Source organism: Leopardus geoffroyi, chromosome A2, assembly GCF_018350155.1.
Source record: "Leopardus geoffroyi isolate Oge1 chromosome A2, O.geoffroyi_Oge1_pat1.0, whole genome shotgun sequence".
Classification (NCBI taxonomy): domain Eukaryota; kingdom Metazoa; phylum Chordata; class Mammalia; order Carnivora; family Felidae; genus Leopardus; species Leopardus geoffroyi.
In genome coordinates this window covers 124,458,268-124,483,258 of record NC_059331.1, presented here as the reverse complement: position 1 = coordinate 124,483,258, position 24,991 = coordinate 124,458,268, and the positions used below count along the sequence as shown (strand labels likewise).

The 24,991-nt window shown below is 33.4% G+C and overlaps 1 protein-coding gene across 14 annotated transcripts in view; it reads right to left on the bottom strand.

The window, feature by feature from the left end:
* Positions 1 to 24,991, bottom strand: part of BBS9 (Bardet-Biedl syndrome 9) — a 453,760-nt gene that overhangs the window by 294,261 nt on the left and 134,508 nt on the right. For all 14 annotated transcript variants that reach the window (XM_045495275.1, XM_045495280.1, XM_045495266.1 and 11 more), the window contains 2 exons: positions 21,640 to 21,823; positions 20,855 to 20,984 (listed from right to left, as the gene is read on the bottom strand). In XM_045495275.1, the coding sequence (XP_045351231.1) occupies positions 20,855 to 20,984; positions 21,640 to 21,823 (314 nt within the window). The remainder of the gene's footprint in view (positions 1 to 20,854; positions 20,985 to 21,639; positions 21,824 to 24,991) is intronic.

Sequence of the window (24,991 nt, the reverse complement as noted above, 5' to 3'; positions counted from 1 at the left end):
AGATTCTACAATCTGCTAGTCAAGTCACCTACTACTAAAGACCAATTAATAATTACAATTTCTTAGAGAAATTCTCCCTTATATTCATTTAGTCATATAGAAGCTTATTTTGTTCTTTATACTACACACTTTACAGTATGTCCTATGGCAATTGTTTCATATATTCATAACAGTGGTATTCGTTACAGTGATTTGTCACTCAAAAACAAAGCTGCTATCTGCTTAGCAAGGTAAGTTCATAGGAGCAAGAATGTAGAGGAAAACTGACCATCTGAGATACCCACTGAATTCTGAAATAATTCACAAGTCACCTCGTGGAGTTGTAAGTTTTTCATTTCTACATGTTCTTTTATTCTGGCTTGTTTTCTAAGGCTTACATCCCAGAAAATCAGAATGTTTTCCCTTTCATGTCAACAATGACTCTTTTAAGGTCTTTTCTGTATCAGAGGCAGAAATACATTTCCACTGAAATTTTCTCTTTTACTCTGCAATTCTTGAAGATAACCAGGCACAGAAAGACAAAAACTTTCCTTTGAAGAGTAAATGTTGCTGGCATTTGGCCTTTTTTTTTTTCCCCTGTTGTTTGTAACAAAAGTACTAAGCCCCAAGATTCAAGATACACTATTGACTTCTATCTGGCTTCCTATCCTAAACAAACCACAACTGGAGGTGCCAAATTAATTCTGAACAAATTTGCTTCAGGGCACCTATAAGGGCCATGGACCTTTAATCTTCACATACCAGAAGTGTTTATTCAGCTCTATTGTAAAGAAATGCAGGTCTCTAGGAAGTCAAAGGTTAGTCAATGAAGGAGAAAAACCTGGTAGAATCTCTCAAGATGACAGAAGAAAGTAATGAACACTGCAAGTGTTTTCCCTGGCAAGCGGGAGAGAACTGCCAAGTTTGGGTCTGAGGTCTAATTTAAGTACGAGCCCATCTTGCTCTTCTAGATTACCGTAACCTCAATGAAGCAGGTGATCATTCCCTGACTTAAAAGAATTTCTGAATTATAAATCCAAAATGGAAGTATGCCAAATAATGCAATTTTTGAACATTAAATAATTGCTTTAAGTTAACTGGGTGTCAAGTTTGTTTATAATATCAATAAAATTTTATCAAAATATAATGAAATGTTATTTATTCACAAATTACATTCTAATGACACAGTCACTATTTTATATATAGTATATAAAATTTCCCACAGATCTGTAACTTAAAAGTTCTAATCAATTCTAAGATACACTCAGAAAACTACTATCAAGAGTCGCTAACCAAAAAATGCAATCATAATATTTTCTGGGCTATTTTGTCAACACTTTGAATTAAACATTTTGGGTGTGGTTATTAAATCACATTACAATGTATTTCCAGGTAGACAGATACAGTTTTCTTGATTTATCTGACTACTCTAGTTGTGTTTTAAATTCTCACATTTATTTTTCCATGTCCGTGTTTTCTGAAACAGAAAGTCATTCTATTCCAAATTTATCTGGGACCATGTTTTTTTCTTTAATTCTATTAGCTGAAATAATAATAGATATTACTTTAAAAACCTAGTGGTTGGGGGAGGGAACTATGGAAATTCCAAAAGATGGGGAAAACTGGAAATATAATTAAGAAGCAAATTCAGAAGTAAATTTTAAAATTTAGGTATCACATAAAATTCTGATTCCTTTAAAAATACATTTCTTGGGGCACCTGGGTGGCTCAGTCACTTAAGCATCGGACTCTTGATTTTGTCTCAGGTCATGATCTCAAGGTTCATGAGTTCAAGGCCACGTCAGGCTCCGGCTGACAGTGCGGAGCCTGCTTGGGATTCTTTGTCTCCCCCTCTCTCTGCCCCTCCCCTGCTCTCTCTCTCTCTCTCTCTCTCTCTCTCTCTCTCTCTCTCTCAAATAAATAAACATTTAAAAACTTTATTTCTTAATTTTGCCCAATTCATTGTTTTTTAAATATTTCAGTATGTAGTCTATTATCTTTGAAGTTCTATTTAAAAAATGCTTTTTGGCAATTTCCCATTTCAAATCTAAAATTAAATACCAAAAGCTGTGTGTGAATAACATTGAGAGAATGATACGAAAAGAAAAAGATCAGGAAATTTTCTTTTACAGTTAAGAATTTTACTGTTAAACTTCAGCGGCAATTCCTCTCTCTCTCTCTTTCTCACTATGAATTAGGGAGAAAATAAATGCGTCTGAATTTCCGCCCCTTGTAACCCAATTTTAGATCCAACATCATTTAAGTACAAATTCCACCACTGCTTGCTTTAAAGGTTGAAATCTACGAGATTACATAAAGTCTCCGTAAATCCTTTAATCTACATTACATTTGCCCATTCAGGTGGTACTAACTAAAGAAAAAGCCCCTAAATAAAAGACTAAGCAAAAGATCATATTGGTCTCATTCTAACAGTAAACACTGTTACTTCCAACTAGAGCAAGTTCTGCTTAGGAGAGAAGAGACTATTTGAAAAATGCATTAGACAAAATTATCATCAAGAAAGGTACTTGCAATGAAACACAGGGTATCACTTTTTTGTATAGCTTACTTTTTTGATTATGTCACTTTACATAGATGAACACTAAAAGCAATCATTTGAATTTCTAGATGAATTGGTCATTACCTAGAAAATCAAATTTGGCTTCATGAATATGAATTCATTTTTAATATTTATCATGTTTAGACTTTTTAAAATATAAGCATGACTATGATTGCATAAAAGCTTCCAAATGTGATTTATTTAGTAAGAACATAACTCTAAGGTACCGCATTAAAGTTGCCACTTACAGCTCTGGTATCCAGCAGCTAAAAGGGTCAGCTGTATTACCCAAAGCGAGAGGGCAGATGCTGCCTGTTAAGAATGCCCACTGCCTTAAATCAACAGCAGCCCCCAGCCAAGGCCTTTCTCCACGACCCCTCTCCAGAAAGCCACCCACATCCCATCAACTGTGAAGAGGAAGACAGATACAGAAATACATACATACATACATACACACATATATACATATGTACCTAAGTTCTGTGGGGGAAGTTGTTTTCTGTGTGGAAGAGGAGGGGATTGCTGATGATGATAGCAGTAAGTATCTCCAAATGGAAAGATATTTAGAAGTAATCTTACTGCTACTAATTGGCCAGATCAAACTTAAACAGCATTCTATAAGACCAAATAAATTACTTACCTGCAGTGGCTTCTAAGAAAATATATATTAAACTAAGATTCACAGTCTTATGTTTCTGTACTTTCAGTTCAGAGGTTCTAGGCCACTCGAGAGAAAGAAAGAAAATGTCTTTAAGACACCTCCATACTAGGACAATGTAACTTGTATTCCACTGAGAAATGAAATAGCATGAAAACATTTATAGCAGTTAAGTTAAAGCCACATGTAAAACTCTGTTCAGATCTCTTCATATAGGGGAAAAAAGTTAAGAGGTATATAATGGAGAATAAAAGAAGATATTGGGGGAAAATGAAATTAATAATAGCTCATTATTAAATACAAAAATTAAAAGTATATAAATCACTATGATCTGGTCTACAGACAAAGGTTTTTATCTACTGATTAAGACAGCATTATTTAGACACACAAAGAAGGAAAAATGGAAAGAATCAGTGTTATTTATCCTACAAGATATTTAATTTTATTATAAATTTGCATTACTTACACTGTTTCCTAGATGATATTATGTGACCTCAAGACACAGTATTTCAACAGAAACAATAGAGGTTTACATTATAAGGTATGAAACTATTCTGTGCCTTCGTAAAGGCACATTCTCTGACCTGTGTTGACTCATCTCCTCTCTTGTGACAAATTACAAATCCTTTGTCCTTTTCTATGCATCCTCTAATTCATGATTTAAAAACTCTTAAGGTTTTTCCCAAGTAGCACAGAGTACTATGTACTTATGATTTTTGTTTTGCTGTAACCCCTTCTATTTTCACTTTCTTATAATTATATAATTCAAGTGGCCAGTGCTGATATAAATGTATATAAGTTTGATAAAGAATATTAAATATTTTTATACAAAATATATCAGTAAAAGAAATTTTTACATAATCCACTGGAAGACAATCAAATGTGTTTTCTATAAAATATGAGACATTTGTATGTAAAAAATACTGGAATTCATGACTGCTGACAAAATAAAGTCAATGCCAATAAAAACATAATTCTTTTAAAATTTCTTTTCTGCAATCTAAAGTAACAATACAGGCATACTATTAGGATAGTGAATAATTGTACATACAAAGAATTCAACTTGCATTCAGGCCCTTTATGAAATATGGATCTAAGACTCTTCATGAGGTATTCATCTATGTCTGATGAAATAAAAAAGGTTAGTAAAATGTTTCACTGAAACAAATATTCCACAAACAAATCCTCATCATCTGCAGAAGAAGTGACAAGATTTCTAAAATTAAATGAAATTCCCACAAAATCGAAAACCCTTGTTTTAGGCCATAGTTTTAACCTACACCTGTAACAAATGAAGTACGGTCAACAATTATTTTAGGTAGACAAATTAAATTATCTTAATTTCCCACAAGCAAAGTGTTCAGGCTCTGAAGTCCCTCTGAGTCCCTTTTTAGGCCACTCCTTCTCTAACCCCTTCAGTCAGTCATTTAATCAGCATTCACTGAACACCACCAACTCACTGCTAAGCATGAAAAAACTGAGTAAGAAAGGTCCCTAGGGCTTCTAGAAGGCCAAACACCTATTCTTTTTATAGCTTTATTGAGGTGTAATTGACAATAAAATTGTATATATTTAAAGTATACAACATGATGACTTGACATTCAAATACTCTGTGAAATGATTATCACAGTCAGATTAACTAGCATATCCACCACCTCACATATTTGTCTTTTTTTTTCCTTTTGTGGTGAGAATGCTTTTAAGATCTAGTCTCTTAGCAAATTTCAAGTACACAATATATTATTAATCACTACAATCACCATGCTGTACATTAGATCCCCAGAGCTTATTCATCTCATATCTGAACACTTGTGTCCTTTAACCTGCATCTCTCCACCTTCCCCCACCCCCAAGATCCCCACTCAACTCTCAGAAATGCCCACTCTATAAGCCAATTCCCTAGAGAAAGCCTCTGCTGGAGAATGTAGGCTCCCCAGACTTGAAACTAGAGTGGCCCTAAGACAACACATCACAGGACCCTGATCCTAGCCACAGAGAGACCCTCAGTCAGGGAGCTAAAACATAATAGAATTCACACAGGTAAACAAATACTTTGTTTCTGTGCTACATGACATTCTGAATGAACCACATCTACCACTGCTATTTGGTTTAGCTGGTCTTTAAGAAACCAAACATTGTAGAACTCACTGGGCTTCTAGGGGCTAGTGAATTTCACTGCAAATCAGAATGTCACTTGTATGGTTCAAATGGCTTAAAAATGAGGTTTGCCAAAACTGGAGGTCCTATCTTAATTCATTTTCATAACACAAGAAAGGTGACAAAGGTCTCCCTGAAAGCAACAGATAACTACTGTATTGCTTGATTCTTCTTAAGTATTTTTATATTTTGGTACATACAAATGGGTAAAAGTAATCCAGATAAGAATTACTCTGATTTTAGCAAAACATTATTTAACTTTTCTTAGAAGATGAGTTTTTACTTAGTTTCCTAATTAAGGAATAGAAAAGGAAAAGAAGTTTAAGATGAATAATCAATCCAAAATTACCCCAAGCATCTAACTGTTGATTAAAATACAGATTCACTGTCTAAAGTCTATGCTAGCAAACACAAGTTCTATTTATAAACCAAATATTAATAAATAGAATTTATGAGGTCTGAATCTGGGTAGGCACAAATAAATAAAAATCATGTTATAATATTTCATGTTATCCAAAAAGATATTTATTTTGCTTAACACTCTATTTTTTAAAATGTTTAAACTACAAAAATGATATATTTGCTGAACTGAAATTGGCACAAATAACCATCATTATAACTACTTTTGTAAAAGTAATTTTTGTGTAGAAAACAGTCATATACATTTTCATTTCTGGCAAAAATACAATAGTCTGGGGAAAAAAAAGAAATAAAACAAATGCATAGGTTTAGCAAATCACGTATACTATTTCCCTTACTCAGTAAGTAATTCATTTCCATGGTACTTAAATCCCTACGTTTAATTCTAAGCCATGAAAAATTTTCTAGACCATCTCAAGTAAGGGAAATCTGTTCTAATCTTAGAGTACGTCATTCCTGGGCATTACTTCTATCACACCACTATGCCACACACACTAAACAATAAAAAATAAAAGAGCGAATCTTTCAACAAACTATAACTTTGATTCTTGTAATCTTCTTTCCATAAAACTGTGTAATAAGTTCTAAATTTTACCATTTTTATATGGTGATGCTTATATGGTTGCAGTTGGTGGTGATGTCAGTTACACTAAAGAACAACAGATGGGCTGGAGGGCAGAACAAAGCATTTCCTACCATCTGGAAGCCTGCAGAAATTGAAAAACCAGTAAGATAACCTTTTTTGACTCCATTCCTCCATTACTCCAATGTGACTGTGTTTTAATTTTTCGTATATTTCCACTAACTTTAAGTACTCTGGATATTGTTTCCAAAGAAACTGTTCTTGCTGCTTACTCACTAACAATACACTAGTCCCATGCTACAAACACACTGTATGGGCATAGCTGAGGCTCTGAAAAGAGAGAATTTTTTTTTTCCAACTACAAGTTTCAATTTTTTTTAATAATATTTATTTTTGAGAGAGAGAAAGATATATATACATTTATATATATATTTATATACATGTTTATATATGTTGATATATATTTATATGTTTATATATATTTATATATGTTTATATATTTTTTATATATTTTTATATATTTACATTTATAAAAATATATATAAATATATATATATCTAGAGAGAGAGAGAGACAGCGTAAGGCAGGGAGGGGCAGAGAGAGAGGAAGACACAGAATCAGAAGCAGGCTCCATCCAGGCCCTGAGCTGTCAGCACAGAGCCCAATGCAGGACTCGAACCATGAGATTATGACCTGAACCAAAATCAGATGCTTAACTGACTGAGCCACCCAGGCGCCCCTCCAACTACAGTTTTTTGCCTTTTTTTTTTTAAGGGAATACAAAATTTTATACTCCTAATGTTAAAAATTATTACAAAACTCACTGCTAAGTGTAAATTGTTATATGGTCCAAATCAGAATAATTTGTTTCTAAGAAAAATTTTTAAATGTTCAATTAACATGAACTGTACTTACTTATTTAAAATATGTAGGTAACAAATGGTATAAGAAGAGAGTAATTTGTTACTGGAAATTAATATAAATGAAAGATAAAAGCATTCTAAAAATAGCATTCTAAAATGCTGCATCCAATAGCAAAAGGTACTATTTTGTATTTTATTTGACTACTGAAACACTAGTAATTTCTAATTTACAAACCATAATTACCCTTTAAGTAAAAAAGGAATAATTTTCTACAACACTATTCTTAAAATGTTTACTAAGTCACCTTTCATTTTTCATTTATACCAAAAGATTTCTCTTTAAATCTAACATATATAAGCTAGTCAAGATTTTTTTTAATTATTTAAGAATTAAATGAAAGAGTTTTGGCAGTATCATTATTTTTCCGAAGACTGGAGTTTATTTTGAGGATACCTGAAACTTTTTTAAAGATATTTGGAGAACATATCCAGATTCTTCCACCCCTCTGAAAGTAATCACTTATTTTAGGCTTCTGCTTTCTAGCTTTCCAGATGTTTACCAACTACAACTTCAAATACATCTCATTAGATTGAATATTGGGTAGCACTAATCTAAAAGGGAAGCAATTGTTTTAGAGAAAAGAAAGGTATGAGAGTTTTTTAGTAGAAACAAAAAGAGTTGGGACATCTACTTCTACCTGTATGATGGACAAAACACTCTGAAGGGACCTAACAGTTTCTTTTTTTCTATATTATAACGCTAACCCACTTACACTATAGTTAGTTGTTCACATGTTTGAGTATGCTCTTGGGCATGTTACTTGATCTTTCTAAGCTTCAGTTTCATCATCTATAAAATAGGGATGGTAATAATTGCAGTAACAGTAACTGTTCTTCAAAGAATTAGAATGGTACCCAGTGCACAGTATGTGAAATAAATATTAGCTCTTATTACTTGTACTTTTAGAACAGTGTTATGGTGTAAAAGCACATTACTAATTAGTGTATGCTCTAAAATATCTTCATAATATATAATACATGCTAACTAGCTACAAATATTAAAATGTTCTCACTCTAAAATCATTTAAAAATTAAAGACATTTTTTGATGAACTACAAGGGAAAATAAAAGGATAATAAATCGTTCTCTCTATACTAAGCCAAGTTTTTATCTAACCAAGCCTTATCAAGATTTGAATATAAATTCTAATTAGAACATAGGCTCTACATTAATGAATTGATGTTCACTACTGGCAGTCTATCACCTTTTACTTAAATAAGACAAAAACACTTAAACTTTGAATTAGTACAGTTCTCCTGTATTGTTTTAAATATTATACACTTAAAGTACATGGGTATCTGTACTCTACTACCTGTAGTAACCCTGTTTTTATTTTACACTTAAATAGTAAACTGCAGTGTAGTGAACAAAAGGCAGCAGATTTTCTCTTGCCTACAGGTAGGAAAACCACTGAACACAAATATCGATTTTAGAATGTATATGCAAGCCGTCCTATCTGCTCAGTGGCATATCCTGATGATCACAGAGGTCGGACAATTGAGAATTAAAGCCCTATTTTACCAGGTAAGATTTGATTTACTTACAAGTTTCAAGTTAATGTTACAAAAAAAAATTTATTGATGACATGATTATTTGACTGTATTATATTTTTAACCTTGTTTTTAATAATTTTAATTAATATTCTGTTCTCTGGAAATTAAAACAATATATACTGTCACTCTCCTAAATCTGTTTTTTGAAGATGTAGGCAGTTAATAAAAGATTCTAAACTACTAAACCTCATACAGGAAGCACATCAACAGTTTTGGATTAGCTGCTAACACAGTTCTTTTTAGATTTAAGATTCTAACAATGCAATGATGCCAGTGCACAGCAGGCAATAAAATACTGCTATATTTCTTGCATTTCCTTTCAGATAACAAGAGATTCTAATTTTAATTCATCCAGCTTTAGCCTACACAGCAAGATTTATACATTTACAAACATATTTTTTTTATTTTGGCAATAACCCAGATTTATATGCCAAAGCGAGTTCCGAAATACAGGCCATACGTTGGTTAACGAGCTAAAGGAACTAAGTCCATCCAAAGTTCCAAAGTTCTTAGCAGCAAATAAACCTAATGTCACGCAAAAACTCACTTCGTTTCACTCTTGTATTCTCCAGTAAGCAACCTAGAAAACCATAACCTTTTTTCCCTGGGAAATAGAGATGTTAAACACAGACATACACACATACCCCAAAAAAAGCCTCACACACACCAAAACAGCCTCACTCTATCTTTGAAACCAGAATTCTTGACGTGAGGGGAGATTACATAAAATTGCATGGATTTCCAAGAAAGCTAAAAGCAAGTCACCAACCTGATACAAATGATCTCCCAGAACCAGAGTCAAGAAGATATGTGCTTACTAAAAAGCAAAATCCACCATAACTAGTAAAAAGCAAAATACTTTCCTGCTGGCTACAACTCTATTGAACAACTGACTCCCCCACCTCCACCCATATCCCCCATATCTACTATCAAACTAGCTCCTATATCCATCAGGGGATAGAGAATCATACCCAAAACACAAAGGTATTTTTCCACAGAGATTATTTTCTTTCAGATTGAGAGCTTCATTTTTAAGACAAGTTCATAGTCTGAATGATAGTATGTCTAGAGAAATGTTTCAGTGGAAATACATGGTAATAAGAAGAATTCTACCATTGAAACATTTAATCTATAAAACAGAAAATACAAACCCAACTAGCATTCTAAGTGCAACTCCTTATCCTTGGCTATACAGTGTTTCTAAAACCTCTGGCAGGCAAATTAAACATTTACTATGGAATGTAACAAAGTCAAACAATATGGAACTGTAATTACTATTAAGCTTTTCATGAGAATGGAGGATGCTGTGTTTTACATTATTACATAAAAAAATAAAATGATAATGAGAACATGAGACCAAGCAAAAGACTTCTAATTTTCATAAGGAGAGTTTTTCTGAGGGTTATAACCCCCACTGACAAATAACAACAAAGACATGGCTTTTTAATTTATTGACAAGATGAGTGCAAGTCTCTTCCATGTGAATAAAACACTTATCGAAGTAGCAATACTGAAGTTCATAAAAGTAGCATACCATATCACAGGCAATATGTCAGCCATGGCTTAGCCACATGGCTAATAAGGACATTACAAGCACAATTCTTGTTCAAGCAGCACGAAATCCAATCAATATAAAACCTAGAGATAACCTCATTAAAGCTTTGACCTCACACAATGGAAATACATGCATGCAAGTAATGGTAACCATCAAAAGTAATGCAATTCATTTTACTCCAAAAATTTTTCAATACAATTGGCATAAACAACTTATCCACTTCATGGTTAGTGAGGTATTAACAGTAAGAGGAAGAAAAAAATAGCAAATATAATCAATTCTGTTCTTCTGTTCCCCACAACTCCTTATATTTGTTAAGTAACAATTTGTTATGTTGCATTAGCAGGCCCACCAGGCCCCAAGTGAAGCCCCCATTTTCTGGTTGGGGGTTCTCTTATCCTATTCAACATTTCTGGCTAAAAACCCAATTATAACCGTATGCCACTTAAGTTACAATGGGTTTCTTTAAAACTGATTTGTCACTATTAATTCAGAAAAGAAAATATTTTTTGACTTCCCAAATAGAATGAAAATGCAAAACAAAACAAAATAAAAAATGAACAAACAAAAAATAGGGGAAGAAGATGGACTTCTCAGGAAAAAAATAATCATGAAAACACTGAAATTCAGTATTTTAAAACAGTAAAATGAGCTAAATAAATTTAATTTAATTACAAAGCCAAAAGCATCAGTTACAACCAAAACACAAGTTTCTAAAAACCACCAAAGGAATATAAATACTACACTATGATAGGGAGATGAGAAAGTTAGGAAAATAATAATATTAATATTAAACCCACTATGTCAAATTTCGTGAAAGGATACAAATTCTTTCATTGAACAAGAATTCCGCTATAATGAACACTGCACAAAGTAAGACCAATATTAACTGGGAAGGGAGGATAGTGGGGTATCTAATTACTAAAGATGGTAATATTTTCTGTGTAAACTCAAGAGTTCAGCCACCATTCAAGGATCACATCTGTCCAAAAAGGCTGACATTTTATTTTAATTTTTTTTTCAAAATAACAAAACACTATACTGTGTAATGTCTAGCTTGAACAGAATTATTTTTGGAAATTAAAAGGCACTTAGAATGGGGGGAGCCAATTTCTCCAAAAGAATTCCTAAATTCAGTACTATTGCAATCCATTTCCCAAATAGATTTTTCTGTGCAATTGAATAATATGATCCTAAGGCTCTCCTGAAATATTCAATTCAATATAGCAACAGCCTTCAGTGCAAGCTTTCCAATACCTAACTAAAATGACCAAGCAAGAACTGAAAAGAGACAAAGACACCAACACAAAAGTCCTTGGAAGAAGGCAGAAAGGTGGGAAGAGAGAGAGAAAAACAACCCCATAAATTATAAATCCAGAACCCAAAAGAAATTTAGACTGGTTACCAGGTAGATGAAGCCAACAGTATTATTTTAGCTCATGCCACACGCCAGCTTCATTTTATAAAGACCATGTGAACAAAGAGAGGAAGATGTTTCTTCTTCCCTAATCCCCATCCCTGACTCAGTCTGGTTCAGAAACCCAGGTTCTACGTGAACAATAAAACTATGCAGGTATCTTTTACTACTCAAATCTGACCTATGATGGAAGTAATATACTTTAACCCTACTCACCTGAACCTTTCCCACCTTTACCACTGCCCTTGACCCCCCCTATACTACCTATCCACATCCATATAGGGGTAACAAATTCTATAAAACAATTGGCCACATAAGGGACAGATATTAGTAGTAGTACTTAATATGCTCAGAGATAGAGTCCTCAAATAAACACTATCAACATGTTTCAAAATAAGACATACCGGGTACAAGGGCATCATGGAAATTGTAGCCTGTTGTGTACTACTATGGGTACTCATGACAAAGGTGCAGGAGGTATGAGGCATGAGAAGTAGAAAGATATTGTCTCAGTAGACTAAAAAAATCTCCAGTGGTAGACACTGAAAAGAACAAAACTAATGCTGTGGAAACTCAAACCAATGATTAAGAACACAAAATACAGACACTGTACTAGAAAACAGGAAATAAAATGACGCAGAAATGAAAATTATCAGGAAGAAGATAGCATATATTAGGAACAGAAAATAGCCAACCAAAAGATATTAATATCCCCGAATAAAGAATACATCAAACAGAACTGAAAGAATAATCAAAGATAAAACATAAGGAAGCTTTCTTTAACTGCTAAACAAATGGTTTAAACAAACTAAATTCACTACATTCCCAACTAAATCAAGAAAAACAGTATCAGACAAATATATAGTGGCAAATGTGACATTTACAGAGAAAAATGATAAACATTCTATACGCCATCAGACATAAAGAACTAGTTACTCTTTTTTTTTTTTTTTCAACATTTATTTATTTTTGGGACAGAGAGAGACAGAGCATGAACGGGGGAGGGGCAGAGAGAGAGGGAGACACAGAATCGGAAGCAGGCTCCAGGCTCTGAGCCATCAGCCCAGAGCCTGACGCGGGGCTCGAACTCACGGACCGCGAGATCGTGACCTGGTTGAAGTCGGACGCTTAACCGACTGCGCCACCCAGGCGCCCCTAGAACTAGTTACTCTTAACAGAACAAAAATCAAATTTGTCCAAAAATCAATCCTCTCCCCAGCAACAATAAACATTAACTGATAAAGAAATAACTTCCAGGGGCGCCTGGGTGGCTCAGTTGGTTAAGCATCGACTTCACCTCAGGTCATGATCTGACAGTCTGTGAGTTCAAGCCCTGCGTTGGGCTCTGTGCTGACAGCTCAGAGCCTGGAGCCTGCTTCAGATTCTGTGTCTCCCTCTCTCTCTGCCCTTCCCCGCTCATGCTCTCTGTCTCAAAAATAAGTAAAAACATTAAAAATTTTTTTTAAAAAAAGAAATAACTTCCAGTCAAAAACAGTATAGCAGAACTCCTCAAAACTGACAAAAAACATCAGAAAGTATGACAATAACAACCACTCACCCCCTACAGACAAAAAGGGAAAGCGGAACAAGGAAATAACTATAATCACAATTAACAAACTTTGAGACGCATCTATTCTGCCAAACATTTCAAATTGTGGGCCAAAATAACAAGGCTGCAAGAGCTGGCACATGCTCCTCAGACCTCAGACAGAATGGTCAGGTCCTATACTAGCATGATGGGATCAAAAGCCATAGGTGGGATGCAGGAGATGCAACATCACAAAAATGCAGTGTAAATAAAAGATGCGTTTATCTATCAGTTCATTTCTTAACCAATGAAGATCACAAAACAACCAGCAGCCACTAATTCTTAGCACCAAGGGCCTGTGACTGAGGATCTAGGGGGACTTCTGTTAGGTTGACCAACCTCTTAAACCCTAAAAGCTGAGTGAAATGGGTCACTAGGGTAAAGGAAAAAATAAATGCAGTGAGAAGGTAAAAAAGACTCAGGTGGTCTGAGCTCATTAGTCTCTCCCCTCTTTCCCACATGATTCTTCAGCAAATGACTATCACCCTTTTTAAAATGAGTAACAATGGGGTGCCTAGGTGGCTCAGTCAGTTGAGCATCTGACTCTTGATTTCGGCTCAAGCCATGATCCCAGGAGCATGGGACTGAGCCTCATGCTGCTGAGGGTGGAGCCCGCTTAAGATTCTCTCTCCCTCTGCCCTTCTCCTTGACTCGCACTATCTCCATCTAAAAAAAAAAAAAAAAAAAAAAAAGTAATAATTGTAGAGTAATTAACAGGGGACCTATGTATAGAAATTGCAAATAAAGTAAAAGAGGTGAAACAAAGAGATGAAGAAAATAGGAACATAAGCAAAAGGCAGAAAATATCCATACCAAGAACTTCCTGAGAAAACAAAAGGAGAAATCAAATAGCACTGTATCAATGAATTATCAACATAATTTTTTCATTTGAAAAGATCAAACAAAAGCTATAGGGATGAAGGCCACATTAAAAGTAGTAATAAGATAAAATAAAATAAAAACAAACTCAAGAACATGATAGACAGACATGGAAAAAAATCACACAAATCAAAATGGAAAGAAAATAATATACAAATAATTAATGAGGAGATGCTAGATTTGGAAGACAAGGTAGAGCTAACATATTTGTAACACTGATATTAAGGAAACTAAACTAGTAGAGCAGAACCAATATTCAAAGTTACAATGGAATAATATATTCCTGAAATGAATAAAAACATGAATCTACCAAAGCTCACCTTGTCCCAGAACAATATTAATGCAAAATTAATCAACTGTCAATAATGCTAGTCAATTTTACGGTCCTTTAAGGATTAAAAAAATATATAAGCTAGACACGAGCATCTAGACAGAAAAAGTATTCATTCAATAAGAAGTTTTTAAAATATATTTAAGTCAGCCTCAGGCCTTTCTACAGCAACTGTCAACACCAAATGGAATGTCCAAATTTCTGAGGGAAGCTAAGATAATCTTCAAGTATAACAGCAATAAACAACTCTCAAGAATGCAGGAAGACTTAGAGGCTTTCCTCAAGACTGCTGAATGATTAAACTCAACCAACCAAGAAGTGAATCAAGATAATTCAGGAACAGTAAAAGAAATAAAGAAAGAAACAAAGAAAAAACACTGACAGTAAGCTTTTTTAGAGACATGGATAAGATGAAAGGACTGTGAAAATTGTGATTACTAAAATATACGCAACTGTTTTAAACTTTGACAAAATGAACAATAATAGTATACCAACAATAACCAATTTTGGCAAAAAGAGAGGAATAAGAACTACACTATTAAGTATGCTGTTTTCCTTATCTTTGATAACAGGGAGTCAATGCACACTGCCAAACATTGAAATGCAGCTTGAAAAAAAACTGAAACTGTCTGTTGTAACAAATTACAAACATAAACTTATTACTTGAAACAAACAAAATAATAATAACCTTTTATTTTTTTTCTATTCTTTAGTAGGGTCTTTTAGAAACTAAAATATATTGTTGTGAATAAACATTTACATGAAATTCACTTATTCCTTCCATTTCATCTATTCCTTTTGTCTGTTAGAATTATATATATATATATACACACACACACACATATATATACATATATATGTATGTATGTACATATACATATATATATACATATATATGTGTGTGTGTGTGTGTGTATATATATAATTAAATAATGAAATAAATATATGTTTAAAAAACAGATTATTCTGGGGGCATCTGGCTGGCTAAGTTGGTAGAGCTCACGACTCCTGATCTCAGGGTCATGAGTTCCACTCCTACATTGTACACAGAGCTTACTTTTTTAAAAGTACGAATAAAATAAGTAAAAACTTAAAAAAAAATTATTCTGCTTTGGAAATTTTATTTTATGCCTAAATATGCATATGTGTAGACAAAAATATCAGCTTCATGTTTAATAGTTGCTAATACATGTTAATTCTAGGTGGTAATATTTAGATAACTTTGGTGGCAGAGTTAGTTTATTTTTCTGGTTTTTTACTTGCACTTTCAAATAGTTCTTGAGTTTTAAATAGTTCAGTTCTCTGCTTTTTATAAAAAATCACAAGATTATTCTTTTGCACAAAAGTTCTTTTTAAAAAAATAAAGGACTTTTGGGATGAGCACTGGGTGTTGTATGGAAACCAATTTGACAATAAATTTCATATATTAAAAAAATAAATTAATTAAATAAATAATAAATGTAAAAAAATTTAAAAAAATTTTTAAACAATCAAAAAATAATAAAAAAAATTAAAAAATAAAGGAGCAACATCAATAAAGTTTGAGGGGGAAATGTGACAATACATTTTTACCATGCAATATTAACACCCTACGCCATTAGTTTAGTATTAAATTAGCATATTAAGAGATGAAGTGAAATTAATAAATTTTAAAAATTGCAATTTGTAATATAAAAAGATTTACAACCTTTAATAGATATAGAAAAATAACAAAAATTAGTATAGGTCTAGATAAAAAGTGAATACAAATTTGAAAACATTCTCCAAAAAAGCACTAGAATAGTTTAACAATAATTTATAGCTAAAACCTTATGTTACTGTAGCAAAGAACAAACAGTAACAAAGTGTGTGCGGGTGTGTGGGTGTGTAGGGCGATATGTGTGAGAACAAGCTCACGTTTACACCCAGGCCTGTGCGTGGAGCTGGTACAGACAGCAGGGTGGGGGATAGGAAAGGAGAAAGAAACTGTATTAAATCCCTTGCCTATCACAGGGAGAAAGATTCATTTTGTTCTTGGATTATGGCAAAACTGAAAAGTCGACACTAATAGAAATAAAGAAAAGAGATACGTATGTGTATATACTATCCAATACATGGGATATCCAAGTACAGAGAACTCTAACTCACATAGAGATGGAGGGCAAAAGAAATACTATTAAAACTACAACATACCATAAAAGAAAAATGGCCACGTATATGGATTATAACAATTATAAATGGGTCAGTTAAAGGGCAATGGTCTTCAGAATGGGTTAAAAAATCCAATGAAATTCTGTGTATATGAGATACATCCAAGATAAAATTACAGATTAAAGAAAAGCACAGACCATGGCATACCAGTAATGAATAGCAAACTGTACTTAAAGTAAATAAAACAAAACCAAAACAAAGAAATATTAAATGAGAACACAAAGAAGGTCAATTTTATATTGATAAATTTTTTTAATTCACCAAAAAAGTAAAATATCATAAACACAAGGCAAATTCACTGAACTAGACTATATAAATCAAAATGCTTAGATATTCAACAACAAAAAGACAGAAAAATATGGAAATGAAAGACTAACATTCCATTCCTGAACTGCAACAGATTAATAGGGGAAAATATCAAAAAGAATGCAGAAGCTCTAAAATCATAATTTATGCTTTACCGTAATTCCAGGAATATTTACAAATTTTATGTGTACTATTAAGCCACAAAGGAAATCCTTAAAAATACAACAGAGTAAAAAGTGTATATATAGGTCCACGTTCCCTTTCTACACAGCACACAAAAAGAGAAATGACAAAGTAACAGTAAAAGTTAAACTTAAAAAAAAAAAAGTCACTGAAATTTGAAAACTCTTCCAATAAATCTGTTTTCAAAAAATAATAGCCTTCCATCTAGGACTCTCAATTGTTTCATATTTTTAAGAAAAGGAACTTCCATTGAAAGCTCTTATAAGGTGTTTTTAGCCATTCCTCCCCCTGACATGCACAAATCACAGATTTTTTTACAAGTTTACCAAGTATATACTATATATTCAGCTTTGGGGCTGATGATTCAGTGTGATATGCAAAAGCAGAAAGGGTCCCCCACATTAAAGGAGTGCGTGACTGAGTTGAGGACTTAGCAAAATCAAACAGCAGTCACCAAAATAATGTAAATATTATAGAAATTCAGAGAAAGAGGAGACCAAAGCAGGGAGGGGAAGTCTTCTTTATGTGACTTTAGGTAGGACTCAGAGATAAAAGAGACTGGAGAATCCAGAGAAGAAATGGGGAAAACATTCTAGTAAAGAATACTACAACCATGAAGGTTAAAGAATGAAACAGTTAAATACTGACAGTTACAACAAGTTACTATAGTAGATACAGCCTAGGAAGAAATACACTCAAATACTAGACCAAACTGTTTATGCTAAAAAATGAACTGCAATAAGATTTTAAGGCACAATGGTTGTGGTTGCCAGCTAAAGTTTGGAAAGATTCTCATCACTTTGAACATTCATTCAAATAGACTTCAACTTTGAGGTATATTTCATATCTCTCAAGAGAGTAACATTACCGATAAATAATGATCTTTATTTGCCATTTGGGAGACTGACCACAGCAGAGGTAAGATACTGGCCAGGCTTCCACAGCTACTTCATGCAATGAGAGGAAAACAGTTAATAGTAGAGAATTTGAAGAACATTATAACATGCACACATGTCACTATATTCTTATTTCACATTCCCATAGTCTAATCCACAAAAATTAAAATAATTAAACCAAAGGAACTCTCTCTAATCAAGAATGTCGTTGAAAGAAGGAAACAGATTCAGAATCGGTTTATAATAAACAAGGTAGAGAAGACTTGGGCTGCCAAGTAGATGGGAGTGGGAGGAAATAAAGCATCTTAGTTTCTGAGCAAAATGCTGTTATTAAGTATAATTGCATCAACTTGATTCACATCCAGTATTTCTTATTCATTGAAAAGAAACATATTAAAATAGCAGCAATTTCCTTTACAAATAAACACACTCAGCCAAGGAAGCTTCCACGAAAAAGTTTAACTCTAAAGGTAATAAAAAGCAGAAGCAAAATTATTTCACTGCTTCTAATTTCAAATTATAACTTCTAAACATAAATATGCTAGAGCTAAGTCAGTAAGAATCACTTTTAAAATTCTAATAAAAATTATACTGAAATTCTTTCGAACAGTCTAACTATATACTTTAATGCTAAACTACAGAAAAATAAGAAAAATCTTCCAACGAATAATTAAAAGTTATTGCTATAAATTAACTGTAGAAATCATTAATGGAAATATTTGCATTTAATTATTTATAATCCTGATCTTGAAAAAGCTATGAGACAGAGGAAGTTTCACTCACTAATACCTAAGTTTAGATGCGACAGACTACTTCTGAAGAGAAGCACCTTGATGCACATTATGGAAATTTGGTTTTTCACTGCTAATAATTTCAGTTATTTCTGGACCCTTGACTTATAAAAGATGCATCTGGACATCTGAACTATAAATTAACCATAAATATCTGCTGAGAAACATTATCTTTGAGCTTCTGAGTATAGGGATGCTTGAAATAGGCATGTCTCAGTAAATCATATATGTGTAAAATGAGTATTTCAACTAAATAGTCTCAATAGGTCTTTCTATCCATCACCTCCTATGCCCCACATACACACAAAAACCACAATGACTTCTTAGTATTTAAAACTGAAGGGCATGGGGATTATAAGCCAAGATGGGCCACATACCCACCAGTGTAGATCTGTCTTCTTGCACCTGAGCTGTCACTTGGGAGGCCAAAGAGAACAGCGCTTGGATGGATATATGGACTGCTGCAAGAATGACTCTCCCAGAAGAGAAATACTTGACGTTGCCCTGCTGGCAAGATGTTTTTCCTGTTCTAAATCCTCCTAAGTAAATCTGATTTAAAATGTCTGGGGAGTCTAAGTGTTAGGTTGAACTTAAAAGACTATCTGGTAGACGTTGTAAAAGCCAATCTCAAATTTTAAATTTTTCTTCAGATACAAAATAACCATAATTTGTGTTAAGTATGATGATATTTTCTCATAAAACATGAGAAAGCAACTTCTTTTTAAAATATTTGATGTTTTAAAAACACTGTTTCCATTTTCCCAATATTCAGGCTTTAGATTAACCATTAATACAAGTATGAATACCCTTCATTGAGCTTCAACAATATTATACATCCAGTATCTTAATTCGTGGGAATTAGGCATTCTGATTAGATACGATAGGTACCATTGAAGAACTCTACATATGGTTCCTAAATGTTCAATCAAATGATCTAAATAAGTAGAACTGAATAGATCTAGGGAATCTATAAAGCTTTATAGAAAGTTGTGTTTCTAGAGGCACCTGGCTGACTCAGTCAGTGGAGCACGCGACTCTTGCTCCCAGGGCCGTGAGTTCCAGCCCCACATTGGGTATAAAGATTATATAAAAGTAAAACCTTAAAAAAAAAAAAAAGAGTTGTGTTTCAACATATTCACTGAGATTTTCAATTCCTAAACATAATCCAAGATACTAAGTTTGTCAGGCTCTTGCCTTTTATACTGACAACCTAGAAAAATTACACACTTATGTCTCATTTCTCTCCTTTTGATAAATTTTGTAAATTTAGGACATGTGTTTTATCTTTCATTTTAAATGCATACTGGCCCAATTTATAATCTAAACTGTCTTAAACACAATCAGCAATTCTGCACCACTTGACATAATAAGGTCTGAAACAAGTTTCCATGTGTAGTACTCTCAGTCTAACAATAAATGCTCTCTAAATGGGACCCATCAAATGCTTGAAGAAATCCTTTTCTATTTTAAAGAAAATAATCTATCAGGTAAACCATTTTCTTTAAATCTTTAATTTACAAATGATGTCTTCCTAGAGATACTAAATAAAAATGATTGAGGCAATTAAGGAGTGCACTTGTTGTAATGAGCACTGCGTGATGTATGGAATTGTCAAATCACTATATTGTACCCCTGAAACTAATATAACTGTGTGTTAACTGCATGGGAATTAAAATAACATAAAAATGATTGATGGTGCTAAGTAAGACTTTTTTACATCCTTTTCCAATACAAGTTATATTTTAAATTATTTCTATTGTTGACATTCACACTACAATGTCAGTTGTCATTCTTCAGTAAAATCACTTGCTATTATTTCATAAAACTTCTACAGAATTCCTTGACTAAGATAAAAAAAAAAAAAAAAAAACATTAAATCACTTACTGTAAACAGCCCACTCTTACTGCTACAGGAATGTGGGGAAGCTGAGTGGCCCACTTCAGTGTCACATCCTGATAAATATGTAACATGTGATTATGGTTTCCAATCAAAGTATTTATTGTTCCTTCAGAAACTGTATGTTGAAGACAGAAAAGAAGATAATAAGAAAACAGTTATCTGCAACAGTATATTAAATCACTTTTAAGGGATTTAGTATACAAATTAATTCTAATGTCTTGATGTTAACGCCTAAAGTAAAAAGCATTTATTTTAGTAACACATTAGTTTTTAACTTCAAGCATGAATATCAAAAATTACACAATGATTTTACAGACTTGGGAACTAGAAGTAGATAGTAGCCAACACTTTTGCATTTTATCTAGAAAGTATGAATTTCATTAATATTTAACACCTTTAAGCTAATGATTTACCGAGCATTAGCCACAGATAAGTCATTCTATTGGACATTACTATATGCTTCATTCTGCTTTTAAGAGTCTGGTGTTCTTTTGGAAACATCTTGAACAGCCACATTTTGGAAAGCATAAATGTATATCTGAGGCCAATTCTCCAAGTCATTCTGTACAAAGTAAAATGACTGACAAAACCAAATGTGTGCTTTATATCAAACCTCTATTCAAACTCTGAAGTTAAAATTTCCATTACATGTTCTGTATAAAACTATTTTCCTAGATGTTTAAAATATATGCGTGTGAATTGGGCTTTTTCTGATGTATATCACTAGCCTTGACATATGGAAAAGATAAAAGAAAAATACTTCTACACACCTGAGCAATATGGGAGAAAACAACTTGGGCTACAATCAAGTTTCTTCATGAATCGAATCTGTCCGTTATCCTTAAGGCAAAAAAAGTTTCTCTCACCAAGAACAAAAACAGAAGATGCTGACTGATTGAAAGAGACAATACATATATCAAGGGCTTGCTCTCCAATATTTAGAGTCCAATCCACCTACAAAGAAAAGGCTAAAATCAATTTAGTTGCTAAAAACAAAGCATTTCAGTTACTTTCATATCAATACAATTAAGAAATTGCTTCGCAACGAAGCAGACAGAAAGATTGGCTAGTCTTCCTTTTTTTTTTTTTTTTGCGATAACCGTATTTCTGATATTTTATATACTCTAATAGGTTTTGTCCCATCTTTTGCCAGATGATATAAGCTATTCAGTGGTTCAAAAATACTCATATAAATTTGGGGAGTGGGGCAGGGAAAAAAAGACTCATACAAATTTAACCAAAGAGGTGTAAGATGTGTAAAACAAAACTTGGGGCACCTGGGTGGCTTAGTCGGTAAAGCATCCGACTTCAGCTCGGGTCATGATCTTGTGGTTCATGGGTTCGAGCCCCACATCAGGCTCTGTGCTGACAGCTCAGAGCCTGGAGCCTGCTTTAGAATGTGTGTCTCCCCGTCTCTCTGCCCCTCTCCTGCTGGTGCTCTCTCTCTGTCTCTCAATAATAAATAAATGTTAAAAAAAATGAATAAAAAGATGTGTAAAACAAAAACTGCAAAAAATTGATAAAAGAAATTGAAAAACAAATAAATGGAAAGATATGCCATGTTCATCAATTAGAAGAATTACTATTATTAAAATGCCCATACTACCCTACCCAAAGTGATGTACAGATTCAAATCCCTATCAAAATCCCAATGGTATTTTTCAACAAAATAGAAAAAAAATCCTAAAATTCATACAGAACCACAAAAGACTCCAAATAGCCAAAGCAATCTTGAGCAAAAAGAACAAAGCTGGAAGCATCAAATTTATTAAATTACCTGATTTTCAAATACACTACAAAGCTATACTTAACAAAATAGCACCGTGCTGGCATTTTAAAAAAAAAAAAAATCTAGACCAATGCAACAGAACAGAGCCCAGAAATAAATGCATTTACAATGAACTGATCTTCAACAAAGTTATCAAGAGCACATACTAAGGACAGTCTCTTTAATAAATGGTGTTGCGGTGGGGGAGGGGCACCTGGAGTGGGTGGCTCACTCGGTTGAAGATCTGACTCTTGATCTCTGCTCAGGTCATGATCTCATGGCTCATGAATCTGAGCTGCACATTGGGCTTGCTGCTGTCAGCTTGTCAGTGCAGCACCAGCCTCAGATCCTCTGTCTCCCTCTGTCTACTCCTCCCTAGCTTGTGCTCTCCCAAAAATAAATAAATACTTTTTTTAAAAAATGGTATTGGGAAAACTTGATATTCACATGCAGAGGAATGAAAGTGAACCCCTATCTCACACCATATACAAAAATCAACTCAAAAATGGATAAAGATTTAAACATAAGACCTCAATCTGTAAAACCATTAGAAGAAAACATAAGGAAAAGCTTTTTGTCATTGTTTTAGGCAACAAATTTTTGGATATGACCCCAAAAGCACAGGCAACAAAAGTAAAAATAGACAAAAAGGATTGCATCAAGCTAAAAAGTTCCCGCACAGCAAAAAAAACAATTAACAAAGTAAAGAGATAATCTATGGAATGGTAGAAAATATTTGCAAGCCATCTATCCAATAAGGGGTTAACACCTAAAAATACATAAGGAACTAGACAACTCAGTAGCAAGTAAACAAACAGCCTGATTTAAAAATAGGCAAAGACTTGAACAGATTTCTCAAAAGAAGATATACAAATGGCCAACAATTATATGAAAAAATGCCCAACCACTAAATCATCAGGAAATGCAAATCAAAACCACCACAATGAGATATCACCCCACACGTTAGAATGCCTATCATTAAAAAGACAAGAGATAACAAGTTTGTTGGCAAGGATGTAGAGAAAAGGGAACCCTTTTGCACTGTTGGTGGGAATATAAATTGGTACAGTTACTATAGAAAACAATAGGGAGATTTCTCAAAAAATTACAAACTAGTATATGATCCAGCAATCCTACTTCTGGGCATATAGTCACAGGAAATGAAAACAGAATATTAAAGAGATAACTGCAATCCCATGTTCATTGCAGCATTATTCACAATAGCCACGATATAGAATCAACCAAATTGTCCACTGATGAACAAACGAATAAACAGAATGTGTGAGATATTCTATATAATATACTATATAATGTGTATAATATAATGGAATATTATTCAGTCTTCAAAAAGGAGAAAATACTGCCATTTGTGACAAAATGGATGGACTTGGAAGGCATTATGCTAAGTGAAATAAGTCAGGCACAGAAAAACAAATACTACATGATCTCACTTACATGCAGAATCTAAAAAAGACAAACTCAGGGGCACCTGGGTGGCTCAGTTAGATAAGCGCACACTTCAGCTCAGGTCATGATCTCACAGTTCATGAGTTCGAACCCAGCATCAGGGTCTATGCTGACAGCTTGGAGCTTGGAGCCTGCTTTGGATCCTATGTCTCCCTCTCTCTCTGCCCCTCCCCTGCTCACACCCTGTCTCTCTCTCTCTCTCAAAAATAAAATAAATACTTAAAAAAATATATCTGAAAGACAAGCTCATAAAAGCAGAGAGTATAATGGTGGTTGCCAGGGTCTGAGGGAAGACGTAAATGAGAAGATACTGAATAGTCAAAGGGTACAAAGTTTGTTACACAGAATGAATAAATTCTGCAGACTTCATGTACAGTCTAATGACTATAGTTATATTACTGTACTGTTTTGTACATATACTTGAAATTTGTTAAGATAGATCTTAAATGTTCTTACCATAAAAGAAAAAAAAGAGAACTATGTGAAGTGATAGATATGTTAATTAGCTTAATTGTGGTAATCATTTCACAATGTACATATATCAAAAGATCATAAATTTATATAATTTTTATTTGTCAATTATACCTCAATAAAGCTGGAGGCAGAAAAAAGACAGGCAGAGGATTGGGTGAGAGAATGCCCTATGCAAAGTGAGCTGGCTGTACAAAGATCCTATGACAGAAAAAGAGGGACCGTGACTTGTTCAAAAAGTAATAATAATACACATAAAGAAGTTATCTGCTTCACTGCAAAATTTCCATAAGAAAAATTTCCATATTGTGTTTACTTTACAAATCAAATTTAATAAGCAGTAAAACCTAACCAATATTTATGTAACTATAATGTTTTAACATAAAGACAATTTAAAAATCTATCAATCTATCTAT